Genomic DNA, 19,621 nt, shown 5'->3' on the forward strand with positions numbered 1-19,621 from the left:
CATAGTGGGTCTCTGTGTATAACTACATGACCATCCTGTTGCGCTTAACAGACAGGGTCATGTACTAAAGAATCAGAGAGGCTGGGCAACTCTTGGTGACAGTCTGCACAATGAGAAACTACAGAATGTGAGAAACAGAATGGAAGAGGTTCACCAAATCACAGAGTGGCTGAGGTTGGAAGGCACCTCTGGAGGTCATCTGGTCCAACCCCCCCTGCTCAAACAGGGCCACCTAGAGCTGGTTGCCCAGGACTATTTCCAGATGGCTTTTGAGTATCTCCAAGGAGAGAGACTTTACAACTTCTTTGGGCAACCAGCGCCAGTGCTCGGTCACCCTCATGATGTTTTCTTATGCTCCGTAGGTTCAAAAGCCTGTTAATGGCAGTGCGTAAGTTGAAAACTTGCGAATTTCTTATGAAAAGATAAAAAAAGGAAAATAAGTCTTTTCTTCCTGTCCCTGCAGACATCTGGTAAAACTGCTCCTGGATCTTGTTATTTAACATAGAACTGTTTAAATAATTTTATCCAGCTTTGGTTAGAGAAACTCTTCCATCATAGAGATGTCACCAAAACTCCTTTTTATGTTTAGTAATTCCCTTACAAGCTTTGGCTCCTATTCATACTCAGTTGCTAACTGACATATCAGGTGGATGTCATGGAAAATATTCATGTTGGAGATAGGGGGATTGTGATGGTCTCTAGACTTCTGTTTTCTGTCCTGTACTGCAAGGGAACTTGGTCCCAGGTGTCATTTTGCAGTCCAGACCTTGATAGTGTTAAAAATGGAAATATCTGTAGTTCTCCTCTACCAGTTCTAGTCCATTGCACAATTCTCTTAGGGTGTCTTGTTTCTTTTCTTTTCATCCTGATTTTAACAGGGATGGGAACCATAAAGAGAATTGAATGGTGCAAACAACTTTCAATGTGGCCTTAGTTCCCTAAACAAAGTGGCAGCTAATAGACTAACAGGGAAGCCAGTCTAATGTATGGGGAGGGGAGGGAAGAGGGACTGAGAAAGCGACTCTAAGCATAAAATGTGAGGAGCGTACTTAGAGAAACACTACACTGGTTATTTCCAGGACATTTATGCAGGAACTGTGTGCAGTCATGGAAAAGACTATCATAATGTGTGCTTTTTCTGTAGCACTTGTTTGAGAGAAAAGGGATTAACTATTCTTTCCTTCTTCCCATTCCAGGGTCTTTTCTCTTCTCCTCTTCCTTTCCTAGGCCCTGGTTAGATGTCTCAAATAAGCATTCCAGAGCTGCCAAGTTTCAGGCAAAACCATCCAACATCTTATGTAAATATTTAATGATCCAGTTTACGTATTTCCAAAATGACTTGCATATGACAAGCTTTACCTTGTGGTCAATTCATTTCCTGAAGTAATGCTGGGGATAAGGCAAAGAGTGGTGTACCACCCCTCGGGTAGTGTCCCGCCTGAATGCGTGACAGTAAAAGGGTAGGTTGTTTGGGTTAAGGCAGTGTAGGGGTGTGGGTTAGGGGCCAATCAAAGTTTGGTGTGGTGGATTTGGGGATTTCTAGAGATAAGTGTGGGCTCTGTGACATGTTTTGTAGATTGCTAGGTCAACAGGGAAAAGTGCTGCATGTCACTTGTAGAGTAGGTGGCCTATTGAAGGTGGAGCTTAAGCTTGCTTATTAGGCTTGTAGTGAAGTCTTACAAGATGGGGAGTGAGGGCAGTAATCTGTCAGTATCTGAATGCCAAAGGTGACTTTTAACAGGGGAAGTTTAAAGCATGACAGGGAGGCGGAGAACTGAGATGCCTCTAGGTGATGTACTGTTAGTCTGGAGGTTGAGAGTACTTTGGGAGTCTGAAGGAATTAGTAAGGACTTCTCCCTTGATTTTCTGTTCCTGCTGCCCAGGCCACCTGCTGCCACTACTGCCACCCTACTGCTTGCATTCAATTGCTCTTTCCCCCTCTCTGATCCAAGAGAAAGTGCAGCCAAGGGAAAGCAAACGTGCTGTTGTTGAAGGTAAGCTCTGATAGCAGCGTGTAGTTGCTGGTAAAGGGAACTGGTTGTTGCCTTCATCCGAGCTGGCATGTGCCTGTGTGACTTGGCTGTGACCAGCTGAGACATGGGCAGGTGTGTCAGAATGATTGAATGTATGAGTGTCACTTCTCTATTCTAAGTTTCAAATTCAGAAATAAAGGGCATCTCCTCTGTCCTGCTGAGGAAAGAGAAGCTGCAATGAAAGAGAGGGAGGCTGCCAGGGCTGTTCACAATATGATTGCTCCTACTTCTGCCTGGGAGGCTGTATTGGTGGCAGCAGTTTGTGTGGAAACTGAACAGTGCACAGTCAACCTCAGTTTAACCTTTCCTATTTCCAGCTGTAGTTTGCGGTAGAAGCTCTCCCACAATATTTCTGTTTATCATAAATTGTTTAGGTTGGAAAAGACCTTTAAGATCATCCAGTCCAACCATTAACCTAACACTACCAAGTCCACCACTAAACCAATTAAGGGTAGAGTAATAATTAATTTCATGTTTCCTGGATTGGTGGCTGGATTATTTTTTAATGAAAGTAAAACTAGGAATCATTAAGGTTGGAAAGGACCTCTAAGATCATCAGTCCAACCATCAACCCAACACCACCATGCCTACTAAACCATGTCCCAAAGTGCCATGTCTACATGTTTTTTTGAACACCTCCAGGGATGGTGATTCCACCACCTCTCTGGGCAGTCTGTTCCAATGCTTGACCACTCTTTCCGTGAAGAAATTTTTCCTAATACCCAATCTAAACCTTCCCTGGCGCAACTTGAGCCCATTTCCTCTTGTCCTATCGCTAACTACTTGAGAGAAGAGACCAACACCCACCTCACTACAGCCTCCTTTCAGGTAGTTGTAGAGAGTGATAAGGTCTCCCCTCAGCCTCCTCTTCTCCAGACTAAACAATCCCAGTTCCCTCAGCCTCTCCTCATAAGACTTGTGCTCCAGACCCTTCACCAGCTTCCTTGCCCTTCTCTGGACATGCTCCAGCAATTCAATGTCTTTCTTGTACTGAGGGGCCCAAAACTGGACGCAGTATTCGAGGTGTGTCCTCACCAGTGCTAAGTACAGGGGGACAATCACTTCCCTGCTCCTGCTGGCCACACTATTTCTGATACAAGCCAGGATGCTGTTGGCCTTCTTGGCCACCTGGGCACACTGCTGGCTCATGTTCAGCCGGCTGTCAACCAGCACCCCCAGGTCCTTTTCTGCCAGGCAGCTTTCTAGCCACTCTTCCCCAAGCCTGTAGCATTGCATGGGGTTGTTGTGACCGAAGTGCAGGACCCGGCACTTGGCCTTGTTGAACATCATACAGTTGGCCTCGGCCCATAGATCCAGCCTGTCCTGATCCCTATGCAGGGCCATCCTCCCCTCGAGCAGATTGGCACTCCCACCCACTTTGGTGTCATCTGCAAACTGATTGAGGGTGCACTCAATCCCCTCATCCAGATCACTGATGAAGATATTAAACAAGACTGGCCCCAAAACTGAGCCCTAGGGAACACCACTTGTGACTGGTCGCCAACGGGATTTAACTCCATTTACCACAACTATCTGGGCTTGGCCATCCAGCCAGTTTTTTTACCCAGCAAAGAGTACACCTGCCCAGGCCATGAGCCACCAGCTTCCTTAGGAGAATACTGTGGGAGACAGTGTCAAAGGGTTTACTAAAGTCCAGGTAGATATGACATCCACAGCCTTTCCCTCCTCCACCAGGCGGGTCACCTTGTCATAGAAGGAGATCAGGTTGGTGAAGCAGGACCTGCCTTTCATGAACCCATGTTGGCTGGGCCTGATCCCCTGGTTGACCTGCGCATGCCTGTTAAGCGTACTCAAGACAAACCACTCCATAATGTTCCCTGGCACTGAGGTCAGGTTGACAGGCCTGTATTTCCCGGGTCCTCCTTCTGGCCCTTCTTGTAGATGGGTGTCACATTGTCAAGCCTCCAGTCGTCTGGGACCTCCCCTGTTAACCAGGACTGCTGATAGATGATGGAAAGTGGCTTGGTAAACTCCTCTGCCAGCTCTCTCAGCACTCTCGGGTGGATCTCATCCGGCTCCATAGACTTGTGAGTGTTCAGGTGGCGTAGCAGGCTGTTAACTGCTTCCTCGTGGATTATGGGGGCTTCATTCTGCTCTCTGTGCCTGTCTTCCAGCTCAGGGGGCTGAATACCCTGGGGATAACTGGTCTGGCTATTAAAGACTGAGGCAAAGAAGGCATTAAGAACCTCAGCCTTTTCCTCATCCTTGGTGGCAATGCTTCCTCCTCCATCCAATAAAGGATGGAGATTCTCCTTGGCTCTCCTTTTGTTGTTAAAGTATTTGTAGAAATGTTTTTTATTATCTCTTACAACAGTGGCCAGATTGAGTTCTAGCTGGGCTTTTGCCTTTCTAATTTCCTCTCTGCATGACCTAACGAGATCCCTGTACTATTCCTGAGTTGCCTGCCCCTTCTTCCAAAGGTGGTAAACTCTCCTTTTTTTTCCTGAGTCCCAGCAAAAGCTCCCTGTTCAGCCAGGCCAGTCGTCTTCCCCGCTGGTTCGTCTTACCGCACGTGGGGACAGCCTGCTCCTGCACCTTTAAGACTTCCTTCTTGAAGAATGCCCAGCCTTCCTGGACCCCTTTGCCCATCAGGACTGCCTCCCAAGGGGCTTTCCCAACTAGTGTCCTGAACAGCCCAAAGTCTGCCTTCCGGAAGTCCATGGTAGTGGTTTTGCTGGTCTTCTTCCTTCTGTTTAGAGGCTTTTGGAATCTAATCTCTTGTATATCATGTTAGCAGGTGTCCTTAATTTTCTTAACTTACACTTTCCTCAGATTTTAAAAGGACAAGATCATTAGAAGGGGACAATCTTTGAGAGAATGGGAGTACAGTAAGGCCAGGGAAACAAGTTAATGCAAGTTAATATCTTTGATACCACTTGTTCAATTTAGTGAATACAAGCAGTACATAACATCAAGACAGGGGAAGGTGCTTCTTCTGTCCTTGCTGCTGTGAGCTGTATTATCTCTGTGTAATTCGTATCACAGAGGTGACCCAGGTTAATGCTGTGATAGGGGAGCATTCTCTTGCATCCTCTGCCTGTCTTCCCTGCCGCCCCCCCCCCCCCCCCCCCAAGTCCATTGGCAGGTTAAAGAGATTTCAGTCAACACAGGAGAAATCCAACTTTGAAAACTTGTGGTTAGAACCTGCATTATGGAGAAAGCAAGCCAAAACAGAGTTGATATCCTTCTGATGGTGGATACAGAACAGACATCCAATTCCTTTCTTGGTTACCTCTATAATATTTCACATTGTTAAGAAGAACTGCTGGTTTAGATGAGGTGGGATCAGAAGAATACACTGAAGTAGCAGGAAACCTTCCTGTCTGACTAATAGTGGAAAATTTCACCTGTTTCTAGATTATTTTTTTTTTCACTTGACAAGTCATACAGGAAAATTCTTTGTAAGAATTCAAAGCAGTGTGGATCCAGCTGTTGGACCATTCAGACACAAACTTAACTACCAGTGATACACAACAGTGTTAAGTGTGTTGGGTCTCTGCATTGCAAAGCCTATGGAGTAGTCCAGAACTTGGACAGGATCAAATCACAGAGGGGGAAAGTAGGAGTTGCTTGAAGCAGAGCAAGAAAGAGGTGGTGTTAGTGAGCAGAAGATAGTGTTTTGAAGAGTTTCACCTGATAAAATAGTCTCCTTTGGCTGAAGATGCACCTCTGCATGTGGACAGCCCTGCCTCCAGTTTAGGAGTACTTTTGGATTCCTGGCTGATTGCAGCTTCCCACATAGCAGCATCCACGAGTAATGCTTTGGCTAGGAAACAGTCTTATCCTGGCAGATGATGACCTGGCCTCAGTTATTTGTGCCTTCATCACTTTTTGGCTGGATTATAGCAACATGAGATACCTGGGCATGAAGCCTTTGGTGCTTAGGAAAATAGCTTGTGCAGAATGTTGCAGCATGTGCTTGTGGTAAATTGTGTTACTGGGAAAACATCAGGCTAGCCCTTTATTTTCTGTGCCACCTTACCATATAGTTTCTAAATTGCTTTTAGGATCTTGGCCCTTATCTCTTAGGTGACAAATATTCTATTCTTAGAAGGGCCCCAAAATGAAGTTGGAAAAGAGTGGGGCCTCAAAATGAAATCATCCTTTAAAAGACTGTAAGATTTCTCAATAGTTTATTTCTAATCTCGGGTTAACACCTAGAAGATTTTAGAAGCATTGAAGTTTTCCTACTTTCCACACTTACTGTAAGGCCTGGTCCTATGACCTTAGTGTCTCTAAAAGTAACCTGTAAAATTCTGTTGAAGCAAGACATTCTGTAGCATGCAAGTCTCTTGTCTTTCCTGGAGAGAACAAGTGTGGTGGATGAGTAGCCTTGTTACCACAGTGGAAGAAAGATACAGTGAAGTATAGTGTGAAAAGCTGTGGTACTATAGGGTACTGAAGGTAATCGTAACTGGTATTTCAGTGGTAATAATGGTCTTACACTGTGTTTTGCACTTTCTTGGGATGGAAGGGGTGTGGGCTATTGCCAGCATTGTACTTGTGTTCTGTCACCATTTTAACATCCAGAGGCTATTGATAGAGGCTCTAGAAATAACCTGGATTTTCCATTTGCAGACTTGCACTTAGCATGAGGCTAGTAAGGCTGTCAAACCAGCTCTTAGAGAATGTATTAAGCTGGCATTTGATTCTGTTGTTTAAAGCTTGGCGTTTTTTTGATAATAGATTTGAGTCATTGAACGTTTTGAATTTTTTTTTTTGATGCATTGCTGAACTGTCCTATGATATCCCTTAAGATGACAGCATGCTAGTCGAAGAGATAGTTTTTGTGCTGAGAGCTCTAGAACACATTGAAATCCCTTCTGGGGGATTTCCTGCCCATGGAAGTGTAAATTCTATGGGCATGGAGCTCAGATCACCTAATATTTGAGGATGGTCTCTGTAGAAGGAAGCTAATGCAAGCATTTACAAGGTAAAGAAATACTGTTGTTTAAAATTATTGTCTATGTCTGCCAGGGGTTCATATCCTCATATTTCTGATTATGTGCCTAATTAAAAAAATAAGAAGCTGATAAGCATGGTGAACCTAATTGCCCTCTGCTTCAAAGTATCAAGGGAGCCATGACTTTGTGAAATGGCTTGCTGCTTATACTCAGTATCTTCCAGGATCTGGCTGAAAGCATATTATCAACAAATGCTTTCAGTATGCTGCCAATAAATGATTGTTAAGGTGGAGATGATGAAATCATAATTAAGAACTAAATATATTATAGGGCTGTTGTCACTATTTTCAAAACAGAAGTGCTAAATCCAGGAAACTTACAGTTAAACTGAAAAGAAATTAAAATACTTTAAGCTGTGGAAATATGTGGAAAGGGGATCCAAACTTCCAATCTCTTTTCTGTTGCCAGCTGCTCTGACTTCATATGTAGTTAAAGCTCAGAAAAATATAGTGGAAAATAATTTTTGCTTTTTTTTTTTAACCTTGCTGCTTAGCGTTAGTTCCATCATGGAGGTTTTTTTGTGTTTTTTCCTGCTCCCACCTGTGTATTTAAGGGTAGATTTAATCTGATGAGCATCTTCATGGATTTGCTGGTATAGTTCTTGTGGAAAGAGAGAGATATTTCTCAAAATGGCTACCAAGTGAGGGCAGTAGTGGCTTCGTTTTCACTGAGAAATTAGATTTTTTTTTTTTGGTGGTTCTTTCTAAAGGAAGGAATTTTTTGTGTGTGTGTGTGTAACTTGTTAGAGGTCCTTGTACAGTTCAGCTTCTCTGAACTACAGAAAGTGATAGGGGAAGGATGAAGAGAGATGACTAATAAAGTAATTTGGGGATGCATTCTTCTCTGGACACTAACTTCATTGCACAGCTGGATGATCCAAATTCCCCTCCCTTTCTCCCTCTTCCATTTTTCTTGAGCACTGCCTCCCTTTTCCTGCTTTGAGGCTTCACCCAAATCTACTCTCCTTTTCTTGCAACTAACCCTGCTCTTGTTGGTGCTTTCTTTCCCTTTTGCCAGGGCTTCTTAGGATAGCATATGTGTGACTTCCCCTTTACGCTTTCTTACTCCCCTTTATCTATTTCAAGACATTGGCGTCTTAAGCTATTGTGGTATAGGGGGATGGTCAGAGTGAAGAAGGTGGTGTTTTTTTTTTTTTTTTTTTTTTTAACTAGAACATACTTGCTGTTACGAGCTGTGGTGGCTAGCAGTAGCTCATACTAGTCATTCTGCCAACCAGATGCCCTGGTTTCTGCCCTCAGTCTTTTTTTCCTTAATCTATTTTTCTCCAAAGTCTGAGACCTAAAATATATATAGAAACAGAAATTGATTACAGGCAGAAAATTATTGCAGTTGGACTAGATGATCATTGTAGGTTCCTTCCAACTGGAACTATTCTATTACATTATATTTAACTTGATAGCATGTCCTTGTCTGTATGTAGGATTTTGCAAATGTCTCCATAAATAGTATTATCCTCTGCTTAATGTTTGATTTTTTTTTTTTAATTTATTTTTAAAAGTTGTTTTGTGGCCTGCTCCTAAAATGGAGGCACTGCCCTCTTTCTGTCCTGACTCTGCATCCTAACACTGTCCTTTGTTATGTGTGAAAGAGGGTGTACCTGCATCTGATTGAAAGCAGTTGAGAAAAAAATGTGCCTAGCATGATGTGTACACTGTTAGGCTGTGAAAACTCCTAGGAGAACAAATAGAGTTCCCTGCTTTAAGACACTAAAAAAGAGACAAAATATACCTGGATGTGGCCCTTGAGAATAAACTGTATTTTTTGTCAGGAGAGGTTGCCTTTGGTGAAGTCTCATTGCATGCATTCTCTTCCTAGCTGTCGTTGTTGAGTGGTCTGTGTAGTAGGTTGTATTTAGCAAACATGTTTCTTGGTCAAGAAATACTGTGAATCTTTATCCCTCTTTACAGGTTTGCAACAGTGAGGTATGACCAGGCATCCAAGAACATTAAAAACCAGTTCATGCATCTGACCAACTACAGTGTCAACAAGAAGAGTGGAGATTATGTCAGGTACTTGGCTGGAAAATGGAACTTGATATCTAGAGGCTGGGTCAATTTACCTAAATCAGTCTAAGGCTGGTGCAAGTCCATAGAGGTAGGCCAGTGGTGTCAGCTTGCTTCTTTCGTTTATTTTTAGCTGTGATGATCCTGAAGTGGAGGATTATGGAAACAAGTGGAGCATGAGTGCAATGCTGAGGTACTTAAAACAAGAGGGGAGAGACACCGCAGGTCAGTACAGATCTTTGTTCTTTTATGCCTTTGTTGGATCTTAGTCATCTCAGTAGTGCGAATACTAAGAAGTCAGGGTAGAGCCCCAGTGAGTCCCATTTAGCACCAGAGCAGGGTGGAGGGAAGCATTGTTCTTTACAGCTTACTCACTAGAGCTGAGCACTTATTCTCTATCCCCAGAGATAAGTCCCATCCCCAGAGATGAGGCCTACCCCTTCCCTTTTGCAAATAATATTCTGAGACTTTCTCAGGGTGTGTTTCTTAATATTTTACCTACATTTCCCGTTTCTTAAGGTCATTCCATTCCTTCTAAAAGCTTCCCTCCCTCTACTGCTCCCATGGCCTGTTCAGTCTGATGAGTGACCAACCTCTGGAGAACTGTGCCAGTTTGAATGACTCTTGGATGTGGTGTCATCTTTCCATGGCTCAGGTTTTTGCTGGGTGTTTTCATTTCAGTCTGTGTTTCATATAAAATAGCTCCCTCTTCCACACCTTTGCCAGGTCTGCTGGGAGTAAATGCATTTGCAGAGCAGAATCCAGGTATATCCTTTAAGGGATAAATTACCTGTGATACTGAGGCATCAGTAACACTACTGATAGCAGCTATGCCCTATTGCAAATATTGCCAGGGAACGCTTAGATGTTGGAGGAAGGGGTTTGAATCTGGCTTTCAGATGGAAGTAGACTTTTTCCCCATCATATGCATACATGGCTGTCCAATCGCTCGCACCATGTTTTCAGTAAGCTGTGTCTGCATAGTTATTTATATTGATACATTTCCACACCCCACCCCAACCTAAAGTATAAAACATGCACTCTTAATTATTAAGTGAACTGCTGAGCAATGCAAGCAGGTTTCTCTATCTATTACAAAGCTTCTTGCACCTTTCTCTAATGCATCTGGTTCTGGTCATAGGGAGGCAGAATGCTGGCTGGAAAGTGCTGGCGTTGTCTGGGCTGGCAACATTTTTGTGCTCTGGGATGTTTATGTGCACTTAGACATTCCCATGCTGTGTTGCTTCAGCTTAGTTGTCTTCTGACACAGAAGTTCACATACGAATTTGCTTGCATGCTCCTCTAATTACTCAGGTCCCTGCATGTCATCATCTGAATGTGAGAAATAGTAATTGTAGGCCTAAATCGAAATCTCCAGTCAAGTAGTTTGTACTAGATGTTCTTCGGGACAGGGATTACCAATGCATGTGTGGGTTTGCTGGAGGTCTTGTGTGTTTACTTGTGCTCCCTTTGAGGTTTGGGGAAGGCTGTTCTATCATCCCTACTAACTTCTCAGACGAGGACTCCAGTGTTTGTTCATTCCCTCCTCCTCTCGCTTCTCTATTGCTTGTCCTTGAAAACAGAAGCTATGTGTGGTGTTCTTTCTATAGCATGACTCATCCCATGCCCAGTGTAGAATCCAGGTCTACATCTAACATGCATCTCTTCTTGCCTTTTGCTCCCTCTGTCAGCTCAGGAACAGGAATCTGAGCTCTGTTTACAGGCTTGTACAGGAGCTGGAGAGAGCTTCCTTACTGAAACTTCAGATGATCTATAGGTCAGCAGGACTGGGAGCTGTCACCAGTCATATCACTTTGAAATGATTTGTGAATCATGGTATGGGAACAGCTGCTTTAGAGAAAGGTGCAACATCACAGAACAGTTATAAGTCCACCAGAAAAATTTCTGTGTCTCAATGGCCACAGCTTGTTCTCTGTAGTTTAAGGGCTTATCTCACTAACCCACTCTTGTTTAATCCTTCCTAATACTCTGAGTGGGCAGTGATCAGACTCCAGCTGACTTGTGTTGATGTGCTTGCCACATGTTTCTGCTTACTTGCACTGTACATATACTCACTTCTATCATTCTCATTTGTGAGTATTTTTGCACTAGGATACTTACGCATGTGTCTATATACTTATGCTTGCATGGATTTCCAAACACCATTGCTTTGTCATCCATAGGCTCTCACGTGCTTTAATTCACAAAGGTATCTGTCCACATGCATATTTTCATGCTTTTCTAGATATTGTGTACTACTTCACAGTCTACTATTTTCCTTTTTTTTTCCTCCTCCCCTTCTTGCAGCACTGATGGCCAACGTGGAGGACCTGATTATCAAGACTGTAGTTTCTGCTGAGCTGGCCATTGCCACAGCTTGTAAAACTTTTCTTTCACATCGTGGCAGCTGCTTTGGTAAGGCACTGGGGGCATCTTTGTTGATTGGCTCTTGAGTGTTTGAAACTTCCAGCTTTCTGATGCTGCAGAGGAATTGTATTCCCTATTGCGAGGAAGCTGGATAAAGGTTTTTTTTTTTCTCACTATAGGCCTCTGTGAGGGCACAGTTGCCCCTGTGCCAGTGTTGTTCATCAGAATCTCGTGCTAGAAAATGGGATGATGAAAAGGGACTTGAAAGGGAACTGGGGAAGTGCTGGAAAGTTGAAGTTGCTGATCCACTAGTGCCCTTGAAAAGGATGGCTGTGGATGATTAAACATCCCTTTAGAGCATTTAATATTTTCTAATGAGCCATGTAGCCCAATGTAGTTCTGAATTATTGTCCTACATGCATCTGAGGACTAGGGAGGAATGTGTAATGCAGTGCCTGGAATGACGGTGGTAATGCGTCTGGGCTTGTGCTTGTGTGAGAGTACCGCGTGGTGGCATCAAAGCCTATTTCTGGCAGAATTTGGATGCAGAACTATGTGCTGGCAAAGGAATTTGAGAACTCGCTGGCAGCAGATGCTGGGATGAGGCCCAGAAAGCAGCGGCTGGTACCACAGTGTGCCTTCTCCTGCTTTCCAGTGGCTGCTTCCCAACCTTCCCTAAAGAGGCCTCCTCCTGCTCTTAGCCGCCCTTTGCTCATGTGGGTACATGCATGAAGATGGATTCTCAGGGCAAGGAAAATGAGTCTAGAATTAGTCTCAGTTAGTGCTTAAACCAAAGACCAAGCTTGGCTTAAGCTATCCTGTGTTTAGGTAATGGGACTTATATTTAAACTAGCTGTAACAGGTAAATCCATTTGTGTGGTCCTTGCATTGTACTTGGGTATTGACAATTCTGCAGCTTTCAACACATAAATGCTGTCATCTTTGGATATTTGGGGGTGATGAGACAGTCAAGAATCAAGGAGGAGCCATGGCTGATATGTTGTTTAGTTACCTGCCAAACTAGTTACCTCTCTGGCCTTAGCTCCTCCTGACTTACTCTGATGCCTTTGTTCAAAGCTGGAGAACCTTGGCATACATGTGGATTTATGAGTTAGATAATAGTTTTAGTGAAGTAGCAGTTTATCAGCTACTCCAGAAATATCAACAACTGGATTAAAAAAAAGCACACCAAAAAACTTTAACTGCCTCTTTTTGTGCTTCTCCCTTTTCCTCCCTCAGTTGTGTTTCTAGATTCCTCTGAGCTGTGTATGTGGAAACTAATGTTCCTCATGTACTTTCTGCTGGGCCTGGCTCTGAGGTTATCCCACTTCCTGCTGCCTCCCCAGGGCTGCACTAACCACCCTCTCAGATGCTCCCCCACAAATAAACTGTTTTGTTCCATTTATTTCACTGTAAACATAAATTAAGAGCTTCCCAGGAAAGAGAGCTTAAGTAGGAGCCATACTGCTTCCCTAGGGAGCCTGAGGCATTTCCAGAGCTCTGTACTTTCTGCCACCTTCCCCCACAATTAAGTGGTGGTCCTTGTCCCAAGGATTTGAACTGCCCTTGTCATGCTGTATGGCTCATTCTTCATCTGTGTGCCTTGTTCTGACACACTTTGGTTGTGCCACTTTTAACCCTGTTGTAAAAAAGGCAGTTTTTCTAGCTGGAGATGTTCAGAATGGCTGAGTTTATAGCTATTAACATGAGGGAGAAAATGGGGAATGAAGATTTCAAGGCAGCATGCAGAGGTTCCCAAGAGCCTTTCTCCCCCCGCCCCCCCTGCATTCTGGGCTGTGAACAATGAAACTGCATGTGTGTCCTGAGAAAGACTGATGATTTGAAAAATATTTCAGAGTTCAGAAACCTGTATCTGAGATTCGGATACAGAGGTAGGACTAGTCATAGAAAAATATGACTAACTTAATGTGTATTCTACTCTAGTCTTTGTAATGCTATTCTAGGGAATAGGACTCCAGCACAATTGCCACCTTCTTGCTAAAAAATAAATCACAGGTGCTTATGTGTCTAGATTAGGTTGTCCACTTTATTTCTCTAACAGTTTAGCACTGCTGTGGTTCTTCATTCCTTTCCCACATAAATGTTTTTTTTTATGTAATATACTTGTTTTCTGGATTTAAGGGAAGAGGCCCCATTCATGGCTGTTGGAGTTTAGGAGCTTGAAATGAGAAGAACTTGGGCTAATGAAGTCAGGAAACATGCTTTCTCCTTCGCTTCATGTACTCATGTATCTTACAGAGTCAGCTGGCTTTTATTTTGATCTACCTGCTACTATGTCCGACAGTGGTTATTGGGATGTTAACCTCTTTGCTCACTATGATCTCACATGCTGGGTTGAAAAACTTTCCCCTTCATGGGTGATAAATTATTTACCGTGTAAGATTAGGATTATAAAGGCAGCCCAATTTGCACCAAGACTCCTGTTCTTTGATGTTAGCCTTGAAGATGGCTTTATTAGCTTTTCTGACTTTAGAGTAGAAGGAGGATTCTGAGTTTGATTTTGGTATAGGTGATGAGCCCAACTGTAATCTCTTCACCAAAGAAAGTAGTGGTTTGTGTAGGAGTAGGGCAACCAAGATGGTGAAAGGTCTGGAGGGCAGGACTCACGAGAAGGGGCTGAGGTCACTGGGTTTGTTCAGCTTGGAGAAGAGAAGGGTGAGGGGTGACCTCATGGCAGTCTACAACTTCCTAAAGGGGGGCAGCAGAGGGGGAGATGCTGATCTCCTCTCTCTGGTAAGCAGTGATAGGACACAAGGAAGTGGAATGAAGCTGTGTCAGGGGAAGTTCAGACTGGACGTAGGAAAAGGTTCTTTACTGTGAGGGTGGTCGGTCACTGGGACAGGCTCCTCAAGGAAGTGGTCATGGCATCAACCCTGTCAGAATTCAAGGAGCATCTGGATGATGCTCTTAGTTATATGATTTAGTTTTAGGTAGTCCTGTGAGGAGCAGGGAGTTGGACAGTATGATCCTTATGGGTCCCTTCCAACTCAAGATACCCTATGATTCTACATAGGCACCCTGAAATTGATCCACTTCTGAAGACTTCTGTTGCGAATGTGACTAAGTATCCTTCAGGCTTCAGTAGAAGGAAGAAAAGGTTGAGAAGTCATAAGTGATGGACTTTCTCTGTTTACCTGTTGTGGATAAAGTGCCTCTAAGTGAGGTAATTACACATTTGGCCAAGCTAGTATGATAAACTCTGGCAGGTGCAAGCTGTATCTTGTGAAGTAGGCAAGAACACCAACATGTGGAATAATTCTGTCCCCTCTTGTTGGGTCCTTTCCTGTAATAACACTGAGAGATAAAGACTTTCTTTGTTAAAATAAAGTTCTCTTAAAAAAGGGAGTTAAGCTGTATCATTTGGAGTGCAAGGCAAATTCCTGCACAAGACTACAGCACCAGTACTTTCCCCAAAGCCTTTGGTGTCCAGAGTAGAGGCTTCTACTCCATTACTTGATATAACACAGTGTGGCCTTTTGCTTATCAAAGCCTAAACTGTTATGCTGGCCTTTTGTAGAGTAACAGGAATGATTTGGGACCTGACTGTGATAGCCCCCAGGATGTAGATTTGTTCATGTCCCCATAGCTGTTAAGATGTGCTCTACCAGAGTTGAAGCAGGTACTGTACCATCGCTAGATAAAGTGATGGAGTTCCTTTACAAAATACTATGTAGTCTCTGAAGCCTCAAGTTTGGCAATATGTTCAACAAAGCAGTATATCCATGACTATATTCTTAGAAGTTTATCTCCCTTGCACTGGCTGGTTGCTGCTTTGAATGAAATTGTAGCACAGTTAAGTTTTCTAACTGAAGCTCCTTGATACGTGTTGTCTATAAGCATGGTCTGAAGGATACCTTTATATAAAGCACAGAAAGAGTAGGAAGGGAAAAGGGAAGGCTTGAATTTCAGTGGCACAGGTGTAGTTCCTTCCATTAGGAATGTCTATAAATATGCTCCTGCTTAAAATTAGATTATCTGTTTTTATTGCAAAAGCAGAAGAGTTGCATACTATGCAACTTTTTCCAGTGTATGTGTGTCCCTTCATAATCTCGGGTTACCTCTGTTCAAATGCAGAACATGTACTTTGCAGTAAACCACCTTCTTTTTTCCCCAGTGAACAAGCTGAAAACAAACACCGGAATTACAGCAACACTCTAGGAATTGAGCTTATTCATTCTACGCAAAATCATGAAAACATTGCTTGCACTACCAGGCTATCGCTTGCAACTTAGTTTCTAGACTTACAGAGAATAGCAAATTATTTGGAGATATCTTCTAAAAAAGAGTACCAGTGCAGTCTTTGGCAGGATTATAAGCCAAACTTGGAATACATGGTAGTTTACCAGAATCAAAAAGCTTGAGACCATGTCTCTAGTCTTTCTCTTAGTCTTAAATAATGACATTGGCAAAAAAAAATCTCTGGCTGAGCTGTTGCTGTTAGACTTTAGTCTGAAGCTAGCCCTTCTCTTGAGAGGATTGGGAAGCTTGGTCAGCAATGACTTCTCTGTGGGGTCAGAGAGAAGAGGCAGGCTGTTCCTGCTGGGTCTTGGCAACAGTTGGTACCTCCTGATATAATTCCAATCTCTGTAGCAAACTGGAAGGGTGAAGCATGTTTTTGTGGATTGTAGTAGCAAGAGAAGAGGAGCAAGGGAAGGCACTGTGGAAACTTGACATCTTAGTTTCTTCTATTCCCTTAATAACAGTAGTGGTGCAAGGTGGGTTGTCATAAACCTACTGTTGCCACAGCCTGAGGTGTGTGTTTTTTTCAGTCATTCTGTTTTCTTTACATTCTCTACAGAGGGAAATGGCAGTCTTCCTGAAGTTGGTAATTGCAGAGGATATACTTCTGATCTTGCTATGCTCATGTGACTCTACATCTTTGTGCTGCCTATGTATTTATTTTGACAAATGATAATGGAGTTTCACAGTAGAAAGGATACTTCTGTGTTTAGTTTAGATAGTGCATTTTCCAAATGTGGAAGAGGGCCAAGGAGGTATTTCTAGGATAGTTGAAACCACAGGTAGTTTATCTTCTGTTTGTGCCCTAGTATCCCTGGCAGACTTGAGAATCCCTTTGTGCTAAGCCCTGTGTGGGAACCTGTGAGGCTTCTGTTGCCAGAACATGGATATTGCGTAACTCCTGATGCCCTGAGGTAGTAGAGACATCTGTCTAGGGGTTGTAGATATGACCTAGAATACATAAGACTTGGGCCGGTATGGAACAGCAGTGGAGTCTTCCTAGGAGACCCTAAGACGTTGCAGATGGCATTAGATGTCCGTGTTTAACAATGGAATTGAGTCAACAGGGATACCCCAAAGAGCTTACTGTCATAATAAACAAGGCAGACATAAGGGAAAGGAGTGTAAAGCACCAGCAGTATGGTCAGGGCTAGCTAAGGTCAAGAAGTTTCCCATATGTATTTGTAAAAGTGGACAGAGTGAGTGACTGGGTGGGAAAGAGGGAGGTTTAAAGAGCAAGTGGTTTGGAAGGGAGAAAAGTGTGGGAGAGGAGGGCAAAGTCAGAGGAGCCAAAATACTAGCAAAGGTCCTTTGAGGGGCAGAGGGAGGGAATGGACAGCAACAAAAGAAGCAGCAACTAGTCAAAACAAAATGCTCTGCTTCCTGACTGGGGTTGGGAGGTTGCAGACCAGCAGCTGCCACAAGCCCACTCATTGCTTCTCTGCCTCAGGCATGAGCTGCCTGTCCACTGGAGTTTGCTATGCCATTAAGAGGTCTTCACCAAACCTGAGATTGTATTTTGAAATAATGTATTAAAATCACCAGAAGTTTCTCCTTGTCAAAATGCTTTGCTAATGTTTACACTTATAATCCCCACCTCCTTTTCCCTCTGCTGCAGCCTTTCCCGTCTGGGGAGCAAGAGAGCCAAATGTAGATTCAGACTCATTTCTTTGGAGTGAACCAACTCCTTAACTCTCTGCTGTTTTGCTTCCCACTCAATGTCTGGCTACACAGTCTAGAAAAGTGAGCAGGCAATACTCACTCTGCTGCCATTTCCTCCCCTTCCAAGTCCCCCCCACAGCTCATTAACTTCACATTATAAGCTACATGAGCTCTCACACAGCTGTCTGCATAGTAAGGTCTTGTCAAGCAGTCCAGCTCCCTGGAGCCAGCATCAACGTCAGGCAGGCGACAAAAGGCCAAGGCCAGAATTCAAGGAAAGCGGCATGGCAAAGAAATTCTCCTGCTTTCACTCCAGGCACTAGAGAACTGGTTAATTCCATGGAAATCCTTCTTCTCTGCCAATACCCTGTTCTGCAGCATTTTGGAAAAAATGTGCCTAAGTTGCCCTGATGATCATTAACAGTATTTCTTAATGCTGGAAGAGGGAATTGCATTAACGCCAACTTCTGATTTACAGTCGTCTTTGTGTAGCATCCTTCTTGCAACTCTTTCCAAACTAGAGAGAATGTGTGTATAGAGTGAAATAGTAAAATCGGTCTTGGAATGGGAAGCTGGCTTCAATCTGACCTGTGTAGAGCAGAACACATCTAGCAGATGTGATATGTTATGAATGTTTTAGAAACTAAGGAAAAAATATTTCTATAGTGGTTTGCTGCAAAGTGGCAAGCTGTCAATAAGATAAAGAGTTATGGCAGGTTGTCCATGTAGGTAGAGCTGCTGAGGGGCAGACTCTTGTACTCCTGTGGGGATACTGCAGAAAAACATGTAGGAATAACTGAAAAGAAGCTGATGCTTGAAAGAAGCAAGATTTTCTATAGCTGACTGGAACAATGAATGTAGGATTTAAAAAGTGAAAAGGAGAATGAAGTTCTGTGGTTTCCAGGATCCACTGGAAGAAGTAGATTGGACCTGCTGTGCCTGCATCAATTCTATGTGAAAACAAGTAGTAGAGTTCTGCATGAACTACAGTTTGTGGACAGCAAAGAGTTTATTTTTCTATATACTACTTTCCTAAGACTCATTTTCTGCTTCCCTCTTTCCCCCGCAAACAGAATATATTTAATCTTGATTCTGAAGAAGTGAAATTTCCCACTTGTGGAATGTTGTTTGTTATTTGTTCAGCCCTAGAGAGTTCACTGGATTTAATGTAAATGGTATAGATAGAAATGGCCTGAGACTAATGTTGGACCTTACCTGAATGTTTAAAGGTGCAGTAAGGTAAACTTACCAGTGTCTGCTGTGTTTTCAGAGCTGTATGGTTTTGATGTCCTTATTGATGACACTCTCAAACCTTGGCTGCTGGAAGTGAATTTATCCCCATCATTGGCCTGGTAAGTGATTCCCAGTTTAATATGAGGCTGGGGCTGTTGCTAGAGATGGTTGTCCTTGAAACTTGTGGTCCTAGGGGAGGGCACGATTTCATGATGCCTGCAGAGTATTTGTTCCACTGCTAAGAGTTGACAGAGGATAGTCCTTTGATTTTCCCTTTGCATAAACAAACTTATTGCAGCCGTAGGTTTTGAAAGAACCCGGTTGGGATTCCATTTTCTTTTTAATTATTCCTCCTCCACAGTCCGTCATCATTGTTAACACTTCATAATCTCCCATCATAGATGAATTTTGAAACTCTCCAGACTATTGTGTGGGGTTTCAATCTGCTTGGCTGAATAGAAACTTTAAGATTTTGGAGTCCAAGCAGAGTTCAGGCATTATGCTTGACTTGAGTAAGTAGTTGCATGCTTGGGCTCAAATTTTTGGTCTGGTACTCTCTTTAGCTAAAATCTAAAGAGTTAGTGTTGTCTTGGCCCTTTTGCTGACCATCATGCTCTAATGAAACTTGAGGATTTATTTTTGTAGATCTCCAACTATGTGTGTTTTCTGAACTACTGTTTAACTTCACAGGAGCACAGATACATAAAACACTTTTGTAGTATTGTGAGTAATATTTCAATTATGATGGTATAAATAAGCTTTATGTTCCTGGAATAGCCATATCTGACCTTCTTCTAGATTTCTTCCCTGCCCCCATCCTGCATAGAATTTTTTTCACACACTGTTCATAACCCTAGCTTCCATAGTATCTATTTTGTTTTCAGGTGCAACTAGAATGTTTCCACAATATTTAATTTCCTGGTTTGGTGGTTTGTGCTCATATGCATACACACTGAATTATTTGTGTCCTTTACTACATAAAACTCTCACATCTGCATCCTTTGCTCTGCTTTGTTATGATTACCATTTTCTTTGTCCAAGCTGTTGGCATCTATCA

The 19,621-nt window shown here is 43.1% G+C and overlaps 1 protein-coding gene across 4 annotated transcripts in view; it reads left to right on the forward strand.

Moving 5' to 3' along the window:
* The window catches only part of TTLL5 (tubulin tyrosine ligase like 5), a 137,175-nt gene that overhangs the window by 16,981 nt on the left and 100,573 nt on the right, over window positions 1–19,621 (forward strand). For 3 of the 4 annotated variants that reach the window (XM_075712640.1, XM_075712641.1, XM_075712642.1), the window contains 3 exons: window positions 8,947–9,048; window positions 9,176–9,267; window positions 18,602–18,683. In XM_075712640.1, coding sequence (XP_075568755.1) covers window positions 8,947–9,048; window positions 9,176–9,267; window positions 18,602–18,683 — 276 coding nt within the window. Of the gene's footprint in view, window positions 1–8,946; window positions 9,049–9,175; window positions 9,268–11,349; window positions 11,458–18,601; window positions 18,684–19,621 lie in introns of all 4 variants that reach the window. The other variant, XM_075712639.1, reaches the window with a different exon arrangement.

The sequence above is a fragment of the Pelecanus crispus genome, chromosome 6 (assembly GCF_030463565.1).
Source record: "Pelecanus crispus isolate bPelCri1 chromosome 6, bPelCri1.pri, whole genome shotgun sequence".
Lineage (NCBI taxonomy): Eukaryota > Metazoa > Chordata > Aves > Pelecaniformes > Pelecanidae > Pelecanus > Pelecanus crispus.